The sequence below is a fragment of the Mesocricetus auratus genome, unplaced genomic scaffold (genome assembly GCF_017639785.1).
Source record: "Mesocricetus auratus isolate SY011 unplaced genomic scaffold, BCM_Maur_2.0 Super-Scaffold_100676, whole genome shotgun sequence".
In the NCBI taxonomy this organism is placed as follows: Eukaryota; Metazoa; Chordata; class Mammalia; order Rodentia; family Cricetidae; genus Mesocricetus; species Mesocricetus auratus.
The window spans coordinates 106,277,607-106,301,204 of NW_024429266.1; the positions used below are offsets into that span (position 1 = coordinate 106,277,607).

Below are 23,598 nucleotides of genomic sequence, written 5' to 3' on the forward strand. Positions count from 1 at the left end.
GGTTAAGCTTAGAACCTGCTGGAGGTCGAGGTGGCTCTTGGCCACCAACGCCCTGCCCCTCCCACGTCCTCAAAGGTCATGGGCCAGCCACTTTATCACAAAGCTGTCCTCAGCACCCTGGGGAAACTTCCAAGCAGTCCCGGATGCTCCTGAGTGCCTCTGTCAACACTGGCCACAGGAGTCTCGGAGTCTCTCTGGCTTTGCCTTTGCACACTGGCCAGTGCAGGGTGTGTGGTTACTACACAGAGCACTGATGACAGCAGAGACCACAGGAAGTTTCCAGAAGTGGGCATGGGCAGCGAGCGGAGGATGCAGAGCAGGAAGCAGAGCCGGCTCCTGTCAGGGGCAGTTTGCCCAGTCAAGCTTCCCACAGACTTTGCTCCATCCCTGCCCAGGAAGGCTGCGGATCTGACAGGAGGGGACTACAGAGAGCAGGGGCAGTAAATCTTAAACATACTAGAGGAGCAGAAAGTGGAGGTGAGGGTCACTCTGGGAAGGTTGGGGTACTGAAGCACAGAAGGAGCGATGAGGCCACACATACAGCCTGGTTTATTGACTCATCACACACACACCACGTATATACACAAACATAAATACGCCAATGTACAAACTTTACATGGGACTCACAGATTGGTCCCCTTGTCTCTCATCTGGCACCCCCATTCCGTGTCCTGTCCTCCCCCACCCACTGAAGGGTGAAGGTTTGTGGGAGCTGTCATGAGGAGGCAGGGTTCTGGAGGAGGGAGAGGTCCTGCCCCCCTCTCCTCACAGGCACCTCCAAAGGGTTCTGTCCCTTACTGGCACCGTAGGGCAGAGGGCTGCACAGCGCACTCCTGCTGTGCAGCAGCTCCAGCCTCTGACCTCTCCTCCAGCCCGGGCCCTCCCTCTCCTCTTCACTGTGCCTTTCTGGCTGCTTCCTCCAGCCGCAGAGTCCTTCTGGTCCGTCTGCCCTCTTCCTGAGCTTCACAGGAGACTTGGGCTGCGGTGCAGCTCTGTGGAGGCATTCGTACCATTGGCAGGCTCTCTGCTGGAAGTGGGTGCTAACGCACAGCCCTCACCAGGGCACCCATGTTGGATCAAGATGTCCGCACACTCCTGGCTGCCAGCCCGGCGGGCATAGGCCAGTGGGGTCAGACCCCTGGCGTCACAGCTCCTCACGTCCACCCCGTACTGCAGGAGAAAGCGTATTTATAGTTGGCACATGTGAGAGGAAAGGTGCTTTTGGGGGGATACCGGGAGGCCAGGGGCACCCAGACTCACCCATATGAGCAGCTGTGTAAAGACCACATTGGCCATGGCACTGGACAGGTGCAGGGCTGTCCTCCCGTCCCCATCCCCGTACGTCTCATTCACTTCCTCCTTGGACCCATGGGCCAGCAGCATCACCAGCAGCCGCAAGTCATCCTCCACCACAGCCCGGAGTAGCTGCTGCCCCAGCGGCACGTCTGAGCTTGGCAGTGGGGCCAAGAAGAGCTTCTGTTCATACTTGGCCCGGATCCAGCGCTCCTTCTCCTCTCTATACGCACAGGTCCGTCAGGCACGCGGCAAGGAAGGAAACGGGCATTTAGGCAGGGGACAGGGACCACTGTGACGAGAAAGGCACAGAAGCCCAGGGAATCCAGGGCCTTCAGAGGGGCAAAAGGGGCGGGAGACCTCTGGGGCCAGTGGGGGTATGAGGGCAGAGGGGGCAGGAAGAGTCCAAGCAGCCCTGAGTGGCAGCTTATCAGGCCGTCTCAACTCTGCGATTGGCAGCACCGGAACAAAGCGGGTGACAGCCGAGAGGGGCCGTGGCCACCGTATCTACCACCCATTCTCCCCATCTCAGCACGCAGGCTTGGACACAGAGCCACAGTGATACGGGCCTTGCGCATGCGCCTCCAGCTGGCCCCTGACCTGCCGATAACAGCTCAGAAAAGGCCCTGTTGTTGTGAGGCGCCTGAGTGACAGGCACCAGCAGGGGAAAGACACCCCCAGGGGCCAACCGCCAAGCAGAGCAACAGCGCTCTGACCCTTCTAATGCTACTGCTAGAGGGTCGTCTGTCCCTCAGTGGGGCCTGGCGGTCTCCTTCCTAGGAAGCACTGGAGCAACACTAGCTTACCTGCAGGCTTCAGGGCCTGGCTTCGAGTAGCCATTCAGAGCGCCCTCCCAGACACTGTTAGCCAAGGCATTGCCCATTGCAGTCATGACAGCTAGAAGTTCAGGCGGCCAGTCATCAAGGTCCAAGGAGCGGACCCGGGACAGGTGAGCCCCCAGGTGTCGGTGGATCCCTGAGCACTCGATACACATCAGAGCGCCCAGATTCAGGCTGGCCCAGTCTGGATCTATGTGGACAAAGGGAGAGATAGCAGATGGCACCCAGGGAGAGGGCCACTGAGGAAGGTCCCTTTCGACACGCTGTCCACCACCCCTTGTCACCTGAGCCCTACACACCCAGCTCCCAGATCTATTGTTCTTGTACTCACTAGGGGCTTCACAGTCAATACAGAAGCTGTTGCCACGGACCGTGCGGACAGCCTGCACAGCCAGAGCCGTGTTCTGGTTCCCCAGCCGAGTCTGCCATGAGGCAGGAGAGATAAGGATAGTTGATCAGTCCTGAGTCCTCTCTCTGGCTCTCCCCTAGCCAGGCTCTCCAAGCAAGCTCTCCCACCCCATGCCAACCTTGTCCTTGGCGCTGCGACAGCCCTGTAGGCTGGCAAGGATTTGGGCCTGCACGCTCTGCACCCACAGTTCTCGTTCTTCTGCCGTTGAGGCCTCGAAGTGCCAGGTCTGACCAGTGAGGGACACCACTACAAACTCAAAGGACTCCTCTGCCTCTGTGGAGAGAGCATTTACACGGTTAGAGCTTTGCCGCAGACACTCCCAGGGGCAACCACTGCCACACGTCCATCCAGAGCCTGCCCCACCGACACTCATCTTCTTCCCTCGCCATACGCCTCTGGCGGCCCTGGGGCCGCACCACTTAGGTTATTCACAGGCAGGGAAACCGGCTGCTAAAGACCAGCAGGAGCCCCTGCCCTCCGTTTCAAACCACCTGTGGAGTCAGGAAATGGTGGGTGCCAGTGCTTGGCTTCCTGACCACTGCCAGAAATGGACCCCTTGAGGGGCCCCTGGAGGAGATGAGCTAATGTCTGGAGAAGGCTGTGGCGGGTGGTAGAAGGTGCACGCTGGGCAAGGAGGCGGGCGCGAGCACCCCCCGAGTCAGCTGCAGCCTCCTCATTTTGCAGCTCATTAAACCCAATATTCTGGCCGGCGTCAGCACAGGGCTGCTGGGAGCTGGGCCCCTCCCCCTCTGGCCTGGCATAGACACGAAGGAAGGGCAAGTGGCAAACACCGGGGCTGCACTGTGACCCCAGGGTTCATGTTCTCCCACTCTACTTGGACTCCCGAGACCCCTTGAAGACAGCAGCCACGACCCCTGAACAGCTGCCAAAGGCAGTGTGACTTGTCATGGGGGCTAGAGAGGCATAGTATGCATACAGCTCCAGGGTGTGACCCTGCATTCTGCCAGGGTCATCCCTGATCCTAAGTTCTTGCTGCCTCTCTGTCCCAGCACCTTGGTGATGCCACACCCCTAGGAACCTTCCCCTGCTGGGTTCCTGCTCCGAGGATGAGTACCTCCCTCCCCTGCATGTAAACTGGTGGTGCCTCTCCTCTCCAGGTCCCTTCCCTTGCTTTCACCCTCAGTTCATAAACTCTGTGAGCTCCTCTACCACCTGGGAGGCCTTGAGTCCCTAGACCACAGTGGACACTGCTGCCATGACTTTGGATCACTGTCCAGATTCTCTTGACCCACACCCATCCCCACAGCAGTCAGAACAGAGATGAGAACTTGCAAGTCCACAGAAGGTACTTATGTGGGAACCAAAACACTCGGGAGGTGGGGGGTTGGGAGGACACTGGAGGGGCGGTGTCATGGTAACAGAGACCACAGAGGAAAGGTCAGGAGAACATCTTGAGCTGGACCACCTTTGCTCAAAGAGACTACAGAGAGCACCGCCAACCCTACACACGTGAGAGGGGCCTGAGCACACATCACACTCCTGGCTAACGCAGAGACACAGAACCAGCGTTGCTCAGCAGTCTTGAAGAGCTAATGTAGTGGCCTGCTGCCTGCCTTTCTCCAGGAATGACAGAAGCAAGCTTGGCTCAACAGGAAGGATTCAGTAAGAAGGGCCTAGGTTACCAGAGGGCCGTGAGCTACTTATTTCAGGAATCATTCATACAAAGTGCTTCTCCATTTACCATGGAAACAACTGTGCTTCTAGGGTACAACACCCAGGTCCCACTGCCCACCTCTGGGTCCCCCTAACCTCCAGCAGCACTGCTGGGGCCATCTGGTCTGGGGGTCCCGGTGCTCTTTTTCCAACGGTGCTGCTTCTGATTGGAGTGGGGACATGGGGGAGGCTCCAGCTTGGGGTTGGAACTGAGAACCTCAGCTGGGCCACTTGCTGGTGAGGGGAGAGGCGGAGAAGTGTGGAAGGACTGAGGGAGGAAAGCTGGGCATAGGATAGGGGAGCTAGTCCTGCTCACTCTAAGGTGGGTGGTGCCCAGGCTTCCCAGGCCCAAAGCTTCCTGCCCTGGAGGAGGAAAACTAACAAGCATTGGCAACTTAAGCAGAGCAGGATAAAGACAGGGAGGCGAGTGCTTCTGCAGCCTGGAGGGGTGGAAGGCGGCCCAGGGAACTCACGGGGAGCTGAAGCCCCAGCAGCTCCGCACCAAATTTATCCTCAATCACACTCCCCGCTCCTCACAATTAATAGCAGAATTAGAAACAATCAGGGAGCTGCCTAATTACTGTCAATTAGAGCGCGCTAATCAAGCTCCGCTCCCACACCCCGCCCGGTGCTCACCACTAAATGTCAAACTTCATTAGAGGCAGACACACTCCCTCCCTCTCTGACTAACTCCTTCCAGACTCAACAGAGGGCCTTCAGCAATGCCAGACAGGCCATGGGTCGGTGACCCAAGGGAATGGTCCTGGTTCCATGCTGACTTTCCCCAAGGTGGCCTTGCTCTCGGTTGGGGACATGTAGGGCTCTTCTGGCTGTTGAGCAGAGAGCAGGGTGGCTGGGCTTTCTGTTTGTACTACGAGAGTGGAGGTCGAGGAAAGGGTCTGTGAGAAAAGTAAAAGTGCCCCAGTGAGCAGCAGCTCAGGAGGGTGGGCAAGCAGGGCAGGGAGGGTCTGTGGCCAAAAAGTTATGGGACTGGGGGAGATAATATTTGGGAAAAGCACTGGAAACACGCTGGATGAAAGGCAGTTTCTGGCTCTTGGAACAGGGCAGGCCCAACCAAGGGAGGCAGGACGTGGGGAAGAGGGCCTTTCAGGACAGCCCTGCAGGGACTAGCACCCTCTCTGCAATGGCAGGTCAGTGCTGCCCCACAGACATGGCTCCCACTATGTACAGTCCCAGCCTCCAATCTCCCTATTCTGCTTCTCTGTCCCCCTGCCGAGAGGCTGATGAGCTGACTGTGCAGGGGCTGATGGGATACAGGAATGCTACCAGCAACACTTGGGGCCAAGGAGGAGCTACAGAGAGAAGCCTAGAGTCCTGGCTGAGGATCCACACAGAGGCCTGTGGCCAGAGACACTGGTAAGCTGTTACTGGAGAAGGAACTGAGCCCTGCAGTACAGCATCTGAAGCAAGCCCTGAAGGGTTCTGCTGGGCCCCACCCCATCAGTCCCCTGGCTCCTGGGCTCCCCCTATCTCTCTGCAGTTTAGGCAGATGCCAGAAGAGGTGGGGAGCAGCAGAGCCACCACTCACCAGGGTGCTGCATGCTGGGGGGCAGGGCAGCTGCCTCACTCCACTGGTCAGCACTGGACACGGAACAGGAGCGCTGGGGGCACACGCCAGCCCAGGCTGAGCTGCTGTGGGGGTGATCAGAATGCAGGGATGCGCTGCTGGCCGAGTGGGGGGCACCTGGGGGAGGGGAAGGATCAGGCTGGGATGAGGGGCAGGAGGGGCTGCATAGAGACGCACTAACAGGTTACAGAGCAGAGCCCAGTTAACTCTAGCAGGACAGTGACCAGAGAGGAGGGCCTGGCCTTCACTGGGGAGTGAGGCAGGCTCACTCGGGTGTGCCAAGGGCCACCTGCAGCCTCTACACCTGAAGGAGACTACTTCTAGGCTTCATATCCTCTTTTCTCTAAGAACATAAAGGACCACACTCATCATTGTGGTTTGAGAGCTGGGAAAGGCAGCGGCAGGGGGTGTCACCCATGTTGCTGAGGTCTCCTGGGCAAGGCCGAGTGCAGCCCCGTCACTCCCCTTAGTTACCCCACTCAGGCCCCTGCATCTAGCATTTTAGTCTGCATGCCATTTGCTTTGCCTCAGACTTGCTGCCGTTCTGACGAGAAATAAGTGTATCAAATTCAAGTAATTATGTCTAATTAGTATTAGTAATTATCCTGTTGGGCTGGAGAAAATTAATCTTTCGTTTCCCATCAGGGAAGAATGGCAGAGCCAAGGGGAATCGAAGGCTTGAGGAGTTCAAGGTTGGGCAGGCACAACCCTCCGTAGGCAAAGAGGACGAACATCCAGCTTTCTCTGGCTTCACCCAGGGCCCAGCTAGAGGCCTTCTACAGAGACTGGCAACAGCCATAGTCTGTGTCACTTACAGGGCCGAGGAGCCTAAGCTGCTTTCCCCTTCAGTGTCCTCACGATGAGGGGTGGTGATGAGGCCAGAAAGAAATGGCCCAACAGACAACCTAGGACAGGTCTGCCCAACTCAAATGGTTTTAGGCCTCCTGAGAAGCTCCAGTGTGGAGGTTCCAGTGGAAGCTGATGCCCGGGAGGCAGCCAAACCTGGAGGAGGCAGGCAGAGCAGAATGCCTTACAGTCCAGCAGGCAGGCGAAGCAGCTGCCAGAGGAAGGAGGGGAGGCCCCATGCTGTAAATGTTCTAGGGCGTGGCCTTCAGGGCAGAGGTGAGCTTGATGCTACCCTTCTATTTGCTCTAACACCTACCATGACTGGACATGGTGAGTGCTTATAACACAAATGTGGTACCCAGGCCTCAGCTCCCATCCTGAGGTCTCAGGTCCCTTCCTAGTACTTGCAGCCTTCCCTAAACCCTGGAGGCCCCTTGATTATCCCTAATTCCTGGATTCCAAATAGGAGCCCCTAACCCCTTGCCTGGACCAAAGGTATCATAGGCCCAACTTCCTCCCCCAAGCCCCCAACCTAAAACCCTGAGGGAAGGAAAGTGCTTTCCCTTTTCTTTGTTAATTCTCCCCTCATTACGCCTGCAATCCCACAATCAGTGTGCACTGTAATTGTCGAATTTGATGCTAATGATTAATGAATTAAACATGGAGCCATCAATTAGTCCTCCGAGGATAATTCTGCATAAAGCAGCGGATAATGTAATTACAGTAACAAAGATAATGAGATGTTAACATCGCCCGGTGAGAGAGAGACATGTGTGAGTGTGTATGAGGGTCGGTGTCAGCATGCGGCAGAGGGAACTCGTGCTTGGGAAGCGTCATCCATGTGTTTCTGTGTGGGTGCCGTAATTAGAGGAGCGACTTGCTGGGGCTCCCTCCTGCATTCCACTGTGGCATCCGAGGTGAAGGCTAGGTGGGTGGGCCCGGGACGGGACCTTGCTTCTTCCACTTTTGGGGAGATAGCGCTGTTTTCCTCCCACTGCCCATCTTAAGGAAGGTCTGCCTTTTGGCTACCTTACCCTCCCTCCTCTGGTGCCAACAAGAAACCCCATGCTGAGGTTGGCCAGATGGGGATCCCTGCACGAGATTCTAGGACACATCCTAGTGACTCAGCACTGAGGACAGCATATGACCCATTATTTTTGCCACCAAGGCCAGGCTCTGTAGCAGACTCTCAGCAAAGCACCCTTATAGCTGAACTGAATTTCCTTGGCTTGCTTCCTTCCCACTGCCCCTAGAGCTCTCCCAGTATATAATCCAAGAACTCCCCATTTCTGGATCAGATGGCTTAAAGGAAGCAACACAGGAAATCCTGGGTCCCACCTACAGAAGGATTTTATAGACAGAGTCTTTGTTTCCTAATGAAAACAAGACAATAACCTCCACAGCATTGCTGTGGCCCTGGTACCCGGTTCAGAGACATCCACTGTGCTGGTTCAGATGAGGTGATGGTATGAGGTTCCTCTTTCAGCTCTTCCCACACCTCTAGTCCACTCAGAATGAACCAACAACAAATAAGATATCTTGCTCCAACAAGGATCATTCTTAGGGGGTGGTAGAGTAGGACATTTGCCTAGTGTGCACAAGGCCTTAGGTTCAAATCCCATCAGTATTTACAGTAAACAATTCTTTACTGTTTGGGGTGTCCTGTCCATTCCACAGGACTCAGTATACTTAGGCTCATCTGTTCTCTCAGTATCTAGGACACCTTCCTATCATGTGACAAGAACTCCCTACCTCCTCACATGGCACATCTAGGGGATCTACATTGCCATGAGTGTGCTTTTGCTTGGGTCAGAACTGGCAAGCCACCTGTGTTGTGAGCAGCAGGACAACTAAAGACACTGAGTCCCGCAGAAGGGCCCAGGAATCCAGAGCAGGTCTGGGAGCAAAGAAAGGGAGGGAGGGAGGGAGGGAGGGAGGGAGGGAGGGAGGGAGGGAGGGAGGGAGATCCAGGGAATGGCACTGGAGAGAGGGCCTCCCAAGACCACACTGCTACATGAAGAGGTAATAATACAGCCAGAACCAGAGATGACACTGCTCTTCCAGAGGACCTGGGTTTGATTCCCAGCACCTACATCAGGTGATTCACAACTGCCTGCAACTCCAGCCCCAGGGGAATCTGGATGCCTCTGGTCCCTACAGAAACTTACATGATCACTACGGACACTTGCACCTATATTCTCATAAACATACTCACACACACACATGAAAACAAGCATAAACACACTCACAGAAAAGTTGCCCAGACACAACTGTCAACTTGTGGTCCCTGAGTCTCCATTTCCCGTGGGTGTAAAGGACGGTTCTCCTGTCCTCCCAAACCACTAGGGTTAGACTCAATGCTGTCTGTGCATCCATGACAGACCTGAGATGGTTACCTGGGTAATCCCAGGCAACTCTACCCGACACCTGTGGCTACCTTAACTAAAATTGCAGGGAGGCCATCCAAGAATCACTAGCTGTCTCCATACCCTAGTCCTAAGGCTCCCAAGCCCCACCTGATAGCCAAGTCTATCTCAACAGGCTCCACTGGGTCTGCATATGGAACATGACTCGTGGTGGAGAGGATCTTCAAGTATGACCTTGGCTGGTGAGCATGTCTGAAGCTCTGATGTCTAGGCTGAGAAGCAGCCTGTCTTGCTAGGCCCAATTACATCCACTCCCCCATCTCTAAAACTTGCCACAGTCCCCATCACAGCAGCCACCTTACCTGTGCCCCCGCCCAGCTGTGTGTTACTCCGCTCCATGGCCAACCCATTGGCACGGGGACTGGTGCCTGGGGCTGGGGTAGGTGTGGCTCGGGGCAGACGCTTCCCTGGCACTTTCACTGTTGTCCGCAGAAGGTCAATCTCCTTGCCATGGATGTTCTGCATGTAATCCTAAAGGTGCAGACAACAGGAAACGCATTACACCCGGCTCTCCTCGGCAGCTCGTCTCCACAGTGCTATCAGGCCTCTTCCCTCACTGCTAACTGCTGTGTGTATGGGGCGGGCAGTGACGAAACACACTTAAGTCTCAAAACGCAGGTCTTTGAGGCACAACCGAGTCTCCAAATCTGGATCATACCGGAGCCTTCATAGTGCTCGGAGGGGTGGAGCTCGGCTAGGAAGATACAGTAGGATGAAGGGCTAATGAGGGCTCTGGAGCCAAGCACGTAGGCTCAAGGCCATGGCTTAGGAGGTAAAGAGATAGGGCTTAGGGAGAGAGCACCTGTGTGGCTGAGGAACAAACTCTGACTGAAGGTCAGAGCAGCCCTGATTCCCATGATGTTCCTATCACAAGCTGGGTGATGAGGAATGAATCGTCAGCCCTTAGGATGGCCCCAGATAACAATTTACTGAACAGTTTATAGGACAGTCTTTGATTCTGTTTGATGGACTTGGGAATGTATGGTTTTTTTGTCAGTGGGACCTGTCATCATCAGACTGTCATTTGCCCATCCCTGAGCTGTGTGTTATGCACAATATATCTACAGCTCCTTTATCAATCTCAAATCCCAAACAGCTGAGTGAGGTATTTCCAGGCTCAACTCACGGCAATCTCCTGTCTCAGTGTCCAGAGTGTTCTTTGCCCTATGTTGGAGATGAAGAAACTGAGGCTTAGGAATGCTAATCTGCCCATGATCACAGTGGGTACAGGTCTGCAGGTCACCACTGTGCTTCATAGGTGACATCCTTAGCTCACCTTAAATCATGGCCCCAGGACTACAGGACCTCTGTCCCCGCAGCTTCTCATTAAAGCTGGACCAGACCTGACCTGGAGCTTTGACCGAAGCTTCCCACCTCGCTCCAGACTGCCTCAACTTTTGCACCCTCAAGTCCCTTGATAGTTCCAAGCTCTCACTCTCTACTATAGGACAAGAGATTCCTCCCTTGCTGCTATGTAACTTCCTGAGAGAAGAACCTAGAGTTGTAATCAGACATAACACCAGATTCTCTCATTGAAGCTCTTGAAATCTTACATAAGCCCTATGCCTACATACAGCCCCATGAAGCCTAACTGAGCTGTAGCCATCTTGGGTGTCAAGGTGGGCATGACATGTCTTCAGACAGACAATCTTCGGGAACGCCTGAACCCAACCAACTGCTGGTCCTGCACAGGTGTGTTCGGGGAGGAGCTTCGACTTGTGCCTGTGCCTTCTTGCTTTGTCTATTCCTGTGACAAAGCTCAGGTACACTTGTTCTGAGATTCTGTTCATCTTCTTGGATTGGCAGAACAGTTTACCAAGAAATCAAAGAGAATAGCCTCGAACTCAGGACCCTGACGATTCTGGCCCAGGGCCCTGTTGTTGCCCACACCAAGGACTCATCTGACTATTCTCAGCCCACCAGGCACTGTTGTTGGTCCTCTGGTCTTCATTTTCATGTCTAGTATGTAACTTCACAGTCTCAACCTCTCTCTCTCCCTCCAGTCCAGTCTAGGTTCTACATGTTCTCATCTTTAGTTCCTATACATACCGACCTCTGCTTCCTGCTCATGCTCATCGTCAGTCCTTATATATGACAACACCTTAACCAGTTGCCCTAGAGAACTGCCAACAGCTGGCTGGGCCAAAGGCCCGGCTGTAGCCACTTTCCCTAGGGAGGGGCTTGGGTTGCTCCAGTTTGCAAGGAGGTCACAGCAGTTATAACAGTCTTCATCCCTACTCAAGCTCTGAGATGCCCAAAGCTGGAATGCAGTGCTAGAAAAATGACCCTCGGCCAAGAACAAGAGCTGCACAGAGGGACTTCGTTCAGGGCCAAGGAGCCAGCGCTGGCTAGCAGAGAAAGAATTGCCCAACTTCTGCCACCTGACCACACCATTTCCTGTGACACCCTCAGAAGTCCAGGCCAAGTGTTGTGCTGCTTGCTGCAGTCTGGGCTTGGAGGGCATGGTGAGGACCCTGGAGGAACAGCAGCAGGGACAGGGACCTCAGGCAGAGAGCAATAGCGTTTCTCTCCGTCAGCAGAACAGGGGAGCGTGGTGGTGGCAGCGGCTGCTCAGGAGAGCGGTCACCACGGCTGCCTTTATTACCCACCATCAAACAGCAATTTCTTCCCCAGCCTCCTCGCTAATTACCCAGCCAGCGTTCTCATCTCGTTTTATTACTGGAATTAACAACGAGTTCAGAGCGTGGAAAGCTATTAAGATGTGTGATTAAGCCACATTCAATTAGTTTCTACAAACAATTTAATTGATGTTGCAGATAGAATTAACAGAAGGTGATTGTGTGAATGGCTCCGCTGGCTGCAAAATGGGGGAGGCTGTGGCAGGCTCTCTTGGGCCAGGCGAGATTCGTGCTCTCGAAGCTTGCGGCCTGCCCACCAACTCATGCTCCAAATGCTGGGTCCAGCAGCTTCCATTAGTAGGAGAGGCCCAGACATTGTGGTCCTGGCTCTCAGGTGAGACCTGTCCCCTTCAGGAGAGCCAGACAGGCCCAATGCTGAGGGAGCCTCTGTGAGGCTGAGAATCACTGGGGCCTTTCTTTCATTGTCAAGATGAAGATTCCAGCATCTCAGGGATCCATGACTCTCGCAGGTTAGACTCTAGGTCACTGCTGTGTGTGCTAACGCACTTCTGAGGTGAGAGGGAGGCGGCAAACGGGAAATGGATGAGAGAAAGCAGCAGCAGGAGAGGACAAGCAAGCCAAAGCCACAGGCCAGGTGAAGATGGAAAGGAATCAACTGGGCGTCAGGGCTTCATGCTTTCACAGGAACTAGCAACTCTCTGATAAGAAGGCCAGGCTGACAGTTTTGCCAGTGCCTCCTGATATCCAATGGGGGCGGGGACACTAGCCACACAACCCTCATAGAGTCCAAGGGGACCTGGAGGGTTCGAATCCAAGAGGTCAGGCTAATAAGCTGTCACCTGTTAAGAGTTCACCCTGCAAGTTCATAAGGGCAGGCCTGGAAGTCCCTGGCTCCCAGGTCCTGTCACAGACCTTAAGCACACAGCACAATCATGATGAAAGAATTCCTAGTCAAGCCTCTGGCAGCTTTACCTGACCTATTCTCTGTTCTGACTTCTTCAGCCACTCTCAGAGACAGGTATTTTTGGCAAGCATTGGCCAATCTGGGTAATGATGATGATGGATCCACATCTTGGCTCAATTCAAGCTGGGTGGCTTGAAGATGCTACAAACCCACCAAGCCACTGTTTTCCGTCTGTGGCTGTAGAGATAATGTTCCTAGTACCTTCTTTACTTCTGGTTCTAAAACCACAACCTAGCCTGATACAATCAACTCACACCTCCCCCATGTTTCTATCCCTCTTCTCCACCCTGGCTACCCTCACTATCCAGTACGAAGAACAGCAAAAAGGATAGACCCCACACACCCAGCCACAATTGCACGAACAGAAAGACTCTGCTGAGGATGCAGACAGGAGGTGGCTGAGGCCACCCACACAGGAAGGAGGCAGGTGTCCTGGTCAGCTAGTTCTCAGTTCTTTGGTCCAGATGAAAATATACAGAGAACTTATTCCAACCTGCCTGGTGGACAGAGGGTGAAACATGATTCATAAGAGTTAGCGGGTGCTGACATGGTTCTAGGCTGCAACACATAGCCCACTTCCTCCTGCAACTAGGGAGAACCCGTCAGAACCCTTTTGTAGGGAACACCCTAAATCTACTATCTGTCTAGTGCATATTCCTCTATCCCGGTGCAGGACTCCATGGTGAGGCATTGTACTGCAGAGGGCACTGTAGGTCTAAGACACCTTTCATCTCTGCAGTCAGTGCTGCCTGAATTAGCCAAGTGAGGGCACGGAGAAGGCTGAGGGCCGTGTGAGAAGAGAGTCTGATGCAGTAAACGGATGTGGGCCCTTCATCTCTCAGGGACCATTACTACCTGGCATTCTGGCACAGGAACTAAGAGGATTAACTTAACCAATGTTCCCTGAGCTAAGCCAGTACCCCACGAATCAGAAGAGGTAAAGATCAATGGGAATCCCAGGCTGCACACTAGCCTGAATGGAGACTTCCCCAGATCTGCCCTGCCCAGGCCTGTATCCACACCAGGCCCCTTTCTCCAAGGTTGTCTAGGGAGGCCTCAGGACCAGGTAATGGCCAGGAAATATAAACCCCGGAACCTGCCAGGCAAGGCCTCCCTGACATTGGGTACAGATTTAAAGATGGGTTAGAGACCTTCTGAGGCAAGCCCAGAGCCTCTGGGCGGGGGTGGGGAGGAGGTGGGGCTGGCCCACGTGCTGTGCTCGAGGGGCTTCACAGGAGAACTCATTAGCCCCACAGTGGGGTGGTGACAGAGATGGATTCTGGTGACAGCTGTGTGCTGGAGCCACGCAGTGAGGGGAGGAGACGGAAGGAGGGTAGGGAGAGCTACCACAGGGGCCACATTATGATCCCTGGACTCCCCTGCTCCACTGCAGGGTTACGGGCCATGTGTTCTTTGGACCCTTCTATTCCTCCTAGGCCAAACTCAACATCCTGGCTCACCATCATCACTGGCCAGGAGCCTAGTGCTCCTCATTGCCATGGTCGGCTACAGACACTTGTTTGGCAATATCCATACCATGGGCCACAAACACAGTGACATGGGACACAGAGCCTGGCTGGCAAAGGAGGGACAAGCTGGCCACAGCGGCCCAGCATAGCTGGTGGGGAGTTTGCTTTATAGGAAAGGTAAACCTGGTCCTCTGCTCTTCCCAAACTATTAAGTATGGTGCATTCTCAAAGGAGAACCCATGATCACCAGGAGACCCTACTCTGTCCCTCATCCCCACCCCTTCTCCTGGACTTACGTGCAGGCTGGGATGGTAAGTAAGCAACCCGTTGTCACAGAGTGTCACATACTTCTTCTTCCACTCCTTGTTCAAGGACTTCCCACTCCTTTTTAGCAGGATCCCCTAAGAACAGAGGTATAGTTATGGACCAGGAGTCAGCCTGAGGAACACAGTGCTCCAAGAGCAGGGTTCCAACTAGAGGCCAGCCCAAAGGTCTGAGTTCTCATGCCTGCCTGGGACCTGACTGGCTGGGAGCCAGTCCAGCACAGGAAGGCCATGATGTGATCACTAACTCAAATCCCCACCCTATTTTCCGAGGAAACCACTACATCTGAGCAGAGGGAGGGGTAAAGACCTACGATGCACTGGGGAGAGCAGGAGGACATTTCCCGTGGGCTTTGCTTTCACTGACTATCCAGTGGGAAGCACTCTGAGCCACTGTAAATGTAAAAGACTCTACAAGAGAGTAGAAGGACAGCTGCAGAGGCTTCTGGTCTTCTACCACCAGAGAGAGCTCCAACACAGGGCAGAAAACCCCACCACCTGTCCCAACAACGCCCTAGACCCCATACTAAGCACCAAGCAGTCCAAGAGAGACGTGTCTTGCAGTTCAGCACAGGGTTGATCTCTAAGCTCTCTACCACCAAGTTCTACCCCCAGTTTTCTTCTCACAGCAGGCTCTGACTAAATCATCTACACTGGCTTCAGACTCCATCTACAGCCCAGCTGAGCCCAGAGCAGATTATCCTCCTGCATCAGCCTCCTGAGCAGCTGGGATTACAGGCCTGTGCCCACACGGAGGTCCATGAGCACAAGGGCATTTGTGTGGGTTGTGTCTGTGCTAACACTCAACACACAGCATGGTACCTGGGCCATATCACACACTCACAAGTGTCTACTGGAAGAACTGGAAAAAAGCGTGACCCCCGCCAAGACTGTGTGGCTGTCAAGAGACGAAGGCAGGACTTAGAACCTGAAGGGTGACATCCACCCACAGCCTGCCTGCCTTCCTCCCTGAGAGACACCCATCCTCTAACCATCCCCTAAAGAGCACTGCTCCAGAGCACTCCAGGACCACAGCGCGGGAAACAGCTGGAGCACGAGCACTACAGATACACACCGTGTGGCTGGTCCCTCAAAGCCCCCAACTCAGTACCGGTAGGGAGGAGGCACGGGGTTAAAGCCAGACTGGGATTTGGTGAGAGAGTTATGTTATGACAGACATTTCTGGCATAGAAGGAAGGTGTACTCTGGGCTCCCCGTGGGGGTAAAGCGTACATGTGGAGGCAGACAGTGGGCCCTGCCCTCAGCCAGTCAGTAAGATAACCACAGAGGAATGCCAAGTATCAGACTCAGCCACCCTTCCCTCAGAGATCAGAACACTCAATTAAGGGGTGAGGAAGGTGGCACATGCCTGTAGCCCCAGGGGCTTGAGAAGTTGAGGCAGAAGACAAGGGCAAACCAGCCTGGATGACATACAAAGCGATTTAGGATTTACAAGTGTTCTCACTCTTGGCCACTAGGGGGCAGACTGGAAGCTGAGGAAGGGTGCTCAGCTAGGGAAGCTTTAGTTCCCAGCTTCTACTTTTCAACATGTCTCATATCCTTGATAACTCCCCTCCTTCCTCCTCCTCCTCCTGCCACCTTCAAGAGACAAATGTCACTACATGAGACACAACGGTGCTCCTAGCATTTGAGGACATACTCTGCTTCCTGATGGTGAGACCCTACCCTCAAGTGGAACTTCTGGAGGTAGCCTGGGATAATTTTTTTCTTTTTTTTTTTTGAGACAGGGTTTCTCTGTATTGCTTTGGAGGCTGTCCTGGAACTCGTTCTGTAGACCAGGCTGGCTCGAACGCACAGAGATCCCCCTGCCTCTGCCTCCCGAGTGCTGGGATTAAAGGCGTGTGCCACCACCGCCCGGCAGCCCGGGACGATTTTTAAAAGCCCTCAGTTCCCCAGTCATATTGTTGCTCAAGGCCCTGAGAAGGTCACCTGGTGTCCTGCATATGGCTGTACTGTCCCTGCCATTGCACAGAGGAAGTAGAAGCAGAGGAGAGCCGAGTTACTCCCTCTCCCTGACATTAGCAATGGCCCCCAAGGGCAAGCAGCCTGAGACAGCCAGCCATCCGGGAGCAAAGGGCAGGAAGGTGCAGGGCTCCCTGGAGACCTCGGGCTCGCGGCGCTCTTGATGTTGGTCATCAGCCTCCAGCCCCAGCTCGCACAGAGTGCCGCACTGTCACTAGTGGTGAGCCACTGCCTCTAAGCTCCAGGCCCAGCCTCCGTGCCACCAGCTGGCTAGGAGTATCCAAAAACCACAATGGCTCTGGGCCTGTCTGGGTTAGAGCGGTCCTAAGATCACAGGACCCACTCAGGTCCTCCCCCACTTGGCTAGGAGATGAGAAGTCAGACTGCTGCGGAGGCAGCTCAGGAGCCAAGCCCTTTCTGCCCCACAGAATACCTGACTCCCTTATGCTTAATGAGGCTCGTTAGCAAAGGACGTGGGCGTGGCGCCTAGGGCTCTCCAACAGGCTAGAGGGCGGTAGAGCGACCCTGGCCCAAGCCCTCCGCCCAGCCTGGCTGCATCTACCCTCCAGCCCAGGTACCAAGAGGGAGAGAAGCTGCGGGGTTCCCGCTCCCTCCCTGGCCGGCCGGCTGCGCGCCACGGAGCAGGAAGTAATCTGGGGCGGAATGGGAGCGGTGCGGAGGCGACAGCCCCCAGAGGACCCGTTCCCGCCACCGCCTCCCTCCCAGCTCCGCCAGCCGACTTAATTGCGGAGTCCGGATTGATTGGGAATGCAAATGGCAACTGAAATGCAATCTCCACTCCCAGCAGGAGCTAGGGGGAGGGGAAGGAACCGAAATGGGGAGCACGAGACAGGAGGGCGGGGAAGGGGAGGGACCACAAATGTGGCAGGGTGAGACCAGGTGGGCTCCTGAGACTGCACCCAGAAGGCCACAAGGGTGCGTCTGGGAAGAGCGCTGGTCTCCCTCCCTCATGGGTGGGGCCTCCCGAAAGGCACCCCACATACACCTCTGCAGGTGGACATACAGAGAAGCGACTTCATCTCCAGCACAAAAGACAGACATGGGGCCAGACAGCTACCAGGGCCTCAATGCAGGATGGGCCTTTCCAAGAAGCTCAGGGAATGTTAACACCAAAGTGACCACCTGAATTCCAGGTTGCAAGTTGACAGGCCTCCCTCTGCCCTGTACCCCTGCAGGTGGAAGACTCAGAGAACAGATAATTCAGCCTCCAGCTACTGCAACCCCCAGACAGGAAAGCAAGTGGGAGCTAAGGCAAGCAAGTGTTCTCATTCACTCATCAAATGTGTTGGGTGTGTATGATAACACCACCACCACTCTGAAAGCACCTGCCATCCTCACCCTCCCACCTCCACACAGGCAGGTGACTAGGTTGCATCCATGCTGTACCAGCCACAGAAGGCCTGGATTCCTGGGATCAAGCCATAAAGAATCCTGTGCCATGATACTGTGGACGGACACAGGAACACACCGGCATACCAAGCCACAGGAGGAGGGAGGGGACTGTCACTCCTGCCATCCTATGCTCTCAGCCTTTTCAGCAGCCTGACCCAACTGGAATGGTCCCTGCCAAACATAAACTCAGTCAACAGAGGGGTGAAGAGAAGGCAGGAGAAAGAACAGGGTGGGCCATGTGGCTCCCTGCATCATCCTCTGGGCCCTTATAAGCCTTCTCCTAAATGCACCTTCACAGAGCATCAGAACCCCACCCCCACCCCAAACCTTAACACATGATGCAGACACAGGGATTGGCCTGACCCTAAAAGCTTACACTGCCAATGGACCCACAAGTCCCTGGAAGGGTTAAACCTGCCCACAGGCTCTGGCCACATCAATCTCTTCTGGGGTCAAAACCTGGCAACATGTCCCTCCGCAGCTACCAAATACTTGGAAGACCTGTACCACACCAGTACCAAGAAGGGTCCACTTGGCACACTTCATTCCTGCAGATGATGCCTGTTCATTCAAATGTCACCCCATCCACTCAGTAGCACTGGACAGAGTTCCCATCCAACACATGAACTACCACCTTCATCAGTCCACGCCTTTTCCAGCACAGGTGTCCCCATCAGGAGGTGTGGATGGCCTAGTGCTCTCAGGGAGTGACTCAGAAAGGAGGTGTAGAGGAAGACCAGAAGGTGACACCTCTACTAAAGTTTTTTCTTTAGAAGAAGGTACAGAAAGTCACATGCTTTCTTGGTAAATACATCTCACCCCTCATCAAAGAAATTCCCATTTTCACAGAGAATAAACGACATGAATTTAGTGCCCAGCCCTAAGTGGGACAATTATAACACAATCCCACACTTAAGGCTTAGGAACATGACAGAAGAAAGAGCAGAAAGATTTTTTTCTAAGAACCAGATGACCAAGACAGTGTCTTCTGGACATGACAGGGACGGTGCTGAGGAAGGAGACCCAGCTTTCTTCAGGGATGAATGCAGACAGGCTGCTTACACCTAAGCAGTGAGCCTTAAACCCATATACATATAGGTAGCTGTAATTGGAACCAGTAGATGACAAAGGAAAAGAAAAATAACAAGAGATGCCCACAATGGAAAGCCTGCACCAGTGAATCCCGGATGGGATTATCTCTCAGTCCTGCCTCCTTCTTACTCATGCTCCTTCATCTGGCTTGTGTTTTTAAGGCAGGGTCATGCTATGTAGCTGAGACTGCCCCAGAGTTCCTTACAACCCAAGCTGGCCTCTTTCCCTTGCCTCCCAAAGCCTGGGGTTACAGGTATGTGCCACTATGGCCAGCCCCTTATGGTACTGCCCTCAACTCTTCTCCTCAGCCCAGAGTCTCGGAGGGCCCCTCTCCATGTTTGGAAGCCAACTGAGGGCGGCAAGTGGCTCTCTGCTGCTCTCCGGTGGTGATGAGGAGGGAAGACAGCAGTCTAGGGACCAGGTTGTTGGGTCTCAAACTACAGACCAGAATCACCTGTCCCTCGGCTAAAAAAAAAAAAAAAAAAAAAGGCCAGGGAGGTCCTGGAGAGAGAGAGTGCTGACCTGCTTAATGGGGATGGCCCGGCCGCTGCCGATGCTGTCCACTTTGCACTCAGCAGCCTTCTTCTCCCGGTCCAGGTCAGCACCTTTTCGAGACTGAAAGAAAAAAGAAGAGACATGTTAGAGGTCTGGAGACTTTTGGGGGAAAACAGCCCACCTGCATTCCCCCGGCCTCCCATATTCCTCCCTCTCCTGGGCAGCCCTAGCACTGGGTCGGGCCTGCGCGGCGGGTCGGGAAGGAACCGAGACACGAGTATTCCAATGGGTTTATTCTTACACACGGCACCATACAGAGCAGCACAGGTCACTGAGCCGGCCCGCCCCTCACAAAGAGCAAGGACATGAAATACAGAGGGCGGGCGCGATGAGCTCGTAGCCCAGGGGCTGGAGAGTTAAGTGAAGGGGGCGGGCGAGGAGAGGTGGCCCGGTGGGGCTGAGGGCTGGCCAGGAGAACGGGCACTGACAACCAGGGAGAGCAAAGTCCGGAAGTGAGCGGGCAGGTGCTCGTTTGCGGCACAGACACATGGCACCGAGCGCATCGGTGTGGCCCGAGGGGCACAGTGGATGGAGAGAGAGAGGAGAGAGGCCAGAAGAGGCCCTGCGCCCTGCCAAGCTCCTGGGGCAGAGTCCACCCAAATGCGGATCCTAGGAAACGGGGAGGGGCCAAAAAGAGGGGCAAGGCAAGCGCGGTGGCGGCGGCTTCCGGAGCAGGAGCAGGAACAGCAGAAGTCCATGCAGGAAGGAGCAGAGGAGGGGAGGGGCAGGAAAGCTCCCCCCAGGAGCAGCTGGGCCAGCGGGCTTGAGCGCCCCCGCCCCTCTGGGCCTCGTCGCTCTGGGCGGCCGGCGTGGGCCGAGCTCCCTTCTTCTCCATTCAGCGAGCCTGGCGCAGCGTCCAGCCGGGCCTGGTCCCCGGCAGCCCCCAGCGCGGGCTCCGGCGTTCCTAGCCTTCCCTGGGGGTGGGGTTAGTTACAAAGGTTCCTGTGGGTCTCTGGAGCGGGGAGCTCGGCGGCCGCTTCTCATCTGAGAGCAGTCCCAGGGCCCGGCCCGCCTCCGGCCCCGCACAGGGGGAATGTCCAGAGGTGCTGTGTGTCACCACCTGGTCTTCTAATTTGGAAGGAGTTGGAAAGGCCTTTTTGTTGATGAAAAGTTGGAAACAGTGGCACATATCTGCAAATATCGAAAGAATAAAGATTTTGGCAAGTTATACTTAAGCCCCGCAAAAGTCGGTCAGCACTGGTGAGGGCAGAGACCCAGGCGCCTGGGGAGAGGCGGCAGCGGAATGAAGAGGAGGAGGAGGATGCAAGGAGGAGGAGGAGAAGGAGGAGGAGGTTGGAAAAGGAAAGGAGGAGGCCGCCAACTGCTGCCATTTGTGGCCCAGCAGTCCATGTCAGCAGGGAATGTTCACCACTCTGCTGCCCGGGCCCCAACCCTCCTGTTTTCCCAGGGCGCCAGAAGCCAAGGGCACAGGGTCCCGACAAAGGAATGCAACTGCAATGTGTGAGAAAGTCCAGCAGGGGGAACACCAAGAACTGGGCAAAACTGTTAAAGATTAAATTGCTGCCCAGTAGCTCCACAGACAGCACCTGCCTCCAGACCTCTCCGGGGCTAAAGCCCAAGGCTCACGCCCTCTGCCCCTTTGGCCCCAGGAGGAGGAAGGAGGATGCGTCTGTTGTCATTGGGTCTCCAGACTGAATTCCTCATCAGGATGAGTGTGATGAGGCCTATCCCCAGCCAGGCTGGTAAGCCAAGGGGCTGCCAACAACCAGAAAACCCCAGAGCCCAGAGTGGCACCTCCCCATGAAGGAAGGGAATTGGAGCCAGGGCAAGAGTGGCAACAAATGAATACATGGAGTCATGACGGGGAGACTGGGGACATCACAACCATGCCCAGAGAGGAGTCACCAGTCACAGAACAGGCAGCACACAACAGACCCCCTGGAGCAGGTGTAACTCCTCTGGGAAGGATGAAGGAAGGGTGAATTCCCAAGATACACCCATAGAGCTGAACATGCCTTGAGGCTGCCTCAGGGACAATGGCGCAAGTGAGGTCACCATGGAAACGATGAAAAGCAAAAATAAGGTGGCCACCGTGAAGATGGGAAAAATGGAAGGGCCTGGAGGGAAGGCCGTGCTTGAAGCTGCAAGGGGTGTGGTGGTGCAGGCAGCACAGTCGAGGCAGGCAGGCAGCAGAGTACACATGGAGGGAGCCTGGAGGTGCTGGGCATCCTAGGAGGCCAAGCAGGGAGGTGGGGACGCCCTGACGCTGAACCAGCCAGTGGGGAAGATGGGACGATGTTAAGAATGGAATCAAGGCAGTGGATGACGGAGACACGATGCTGATGGTGGGGAATAGGCTGTGGAGAGTGTGGAGAGCGCCAATGGCGGTCACTGTGACATCGGCACCCAAGGGCTTTGCAGCAGCAGCAGCAGCAGGTGCGGACATGAGCAGGCAGCCCCCAAGACTCTGCATATCTCAATGACGGAACAGAACAGAAAAGAGAGGCTGTGGGTCTGGAGGGTTGGAGCTGTGGAAGCACCGCGTGCCCACCAGCAGCAGTAGCCGTCAGCAGAAAGAGGCCAGTGAGTGCGCACACCAGGAGCCAGCAGACAGAGGGATGCAGGGCGGAGGCGTGTCAAGCAGGGTAGAGTGAGGATGGAGGATGGAGGCCCAGGGCACTGGCTCTATCTGGGCAAGTCCAGAAAGTCTAGCCTGGCCAGCTGGATACAGGCGCAGGCCGAGAGCCACGCCCTGGCTCTCAGAAAGAGGCGTGGAGTGATGCAGAGGGGAGGCCGCTCACCCACCTTTTGTCTGCCCACAGCTCCTGGAACAGTTCAGCCAGAACCCCAGAAGGGCCACAGCCAGGGCAGGGAGGGGCACGGTATGTGAAAACCGGGATGGGGAGTGGTAAGCTCAGGGGCCAAAGAGCTGAGGGGTTGGCCCTGAGCAGGGAGGCACAGTGGCCCCCGGGTGGGGGCATGAGGTTGGTGGGGAAGGGCAAGGAGCTCACAAGGAGACAGGACAAACCTGAGCGGGAGGCACGAGGCAGCGTGGTGAAGCCCAGGAAAAGATGGCTAAGCCTTTGTTAAACCAATCACAGCGGTGGGTGGGAAGCATGAATGTTCCCCTCGGCAGTGGGGTAACGGAAAAAGAGCCGGAAGGCAGACTGTGAGGCCTGGCTGGGACTCTAGCTTGGCCAGCTAACCCTCTGTGTCGCCTTGGGCAAACAGCCTTCCGGCCTCCGGTTCATTAGCTGTTGAATCAAAGGGAGTCAGGGAAGTTAGGCCACAAGTCCAAAGATCCCTTCAAGGTGATACAGAAACTCTAGGGTTTTGGGAGGGAGGGAGGGAGGCTACAGGGGTGAGCATGTGCACAGGGGGGTCTGAGGGAAGCCCTCCTGGGCTCAGAGGTATGGCCCGGAAGATGCTGCAGGTCCAATGAGGAGCCTCTAGGAACCCTGTGTGTCTGAGTGTGAGAGCGACTGCATCCTCTTGACCTGGGGCTGCCTGCCCTCCTGCTCGGGAGCTCGGCGCAGCCCTGCCTGTGTAGAATGGCAGCTGGGCAGGGAGGAGGATGGGGCACGTACCGTGAAGATGTTGGAGCGCCTCTTGGACTGCTTGCGGATGGGCGTGGGGGTGGAGGAGGCAGCGATGGTCTCGATGCGCAACTCCCGCTGGCTGATGCTGGGGGTGGAGGGGACTGAGGACGAGTAGTCACTGAAGGCGCTGCTGCCGCCATTCGTGGCCTAAGAATAGAGAGGGCTGCTGAGAGGGACTTGGACGGCCCACAGCACAGGAGGCAGCAGAAGGGCCGCTGGCTCCTAAAGGTGGCACTGAGGGGAGCTGCATGTCCTGGAGGCCACCAGGGTCCAATGCCACCATGAGGAACTTTACACCTTTGTTCTGGGGCTCTGAAAGGGACTGGATGGGGCTGCCTCTCTGCCAACCTGAGGACTAAATCAGAGGCACAAGCTAACATTCCAAGATCAGCCTGAAAGTGAACAAACAGTAATCATGGTTTGCAGGTGTCTGGGACAAGGAAGTAGGTCACCATTTTTGAACCCTCAAAATCAGAGGCAGAGGGCTAGGGGTTGGGTTCCCTGCGCTGGGGCTGGGCAGTCTGGGGTTTGCTTTGACAAAGTGTATGGCATAGAAAGTATCAG

At 55.3% G+C, this 23,598-nt stretch overlaps 1 protein-coding gene across 1 annotated transcript in view; it reads right to left on the reverse strand.

Annotated features, from left to right (window-relative positions):
• Nucleotides 1–530: 530 nt before the first annotated feature.
• Nucleotides 531–23,598, reverse strand: part of Agap3 (ArfGAP with GTPase domain, ankyrin repeat and PH domain 3) — a 52,066-nt gene continuing 28,998 nt past the window's right edge. The window contains 10 exon segments of the mRNA XM_040737109.1: nucleotides 531–1,170; nucleotides 1,261–1,516; nucleotides 2,100–2,322; nucleotides 2,464–2,554; nucleotides 2,660–2,814; nucleotides 5,765–5,920; nucleotides 9,378–9,546; nucleotides 14,405–14,509; nucleotides 19,442–19,534; nucleotides 23,023–23,181. Of these exon segments, the coding sequence (XP_040593043.1) occupies nucleotides 964–1,170; nucleotides 1,261–1,516; nucleotides 2,100–2,322; nucleotides 2,464–2,554; nucleotides 2,660–2,814; nucleotides 5,765–5,920; nucleotides 9,378–9,546; nucleotides 14,405–14,509; nucleotides 19,442–19,534; nucleotides 23,023–23,181 (1,614 nt within the window). The 3' untranslated portion in view covers nucleotides 531–963.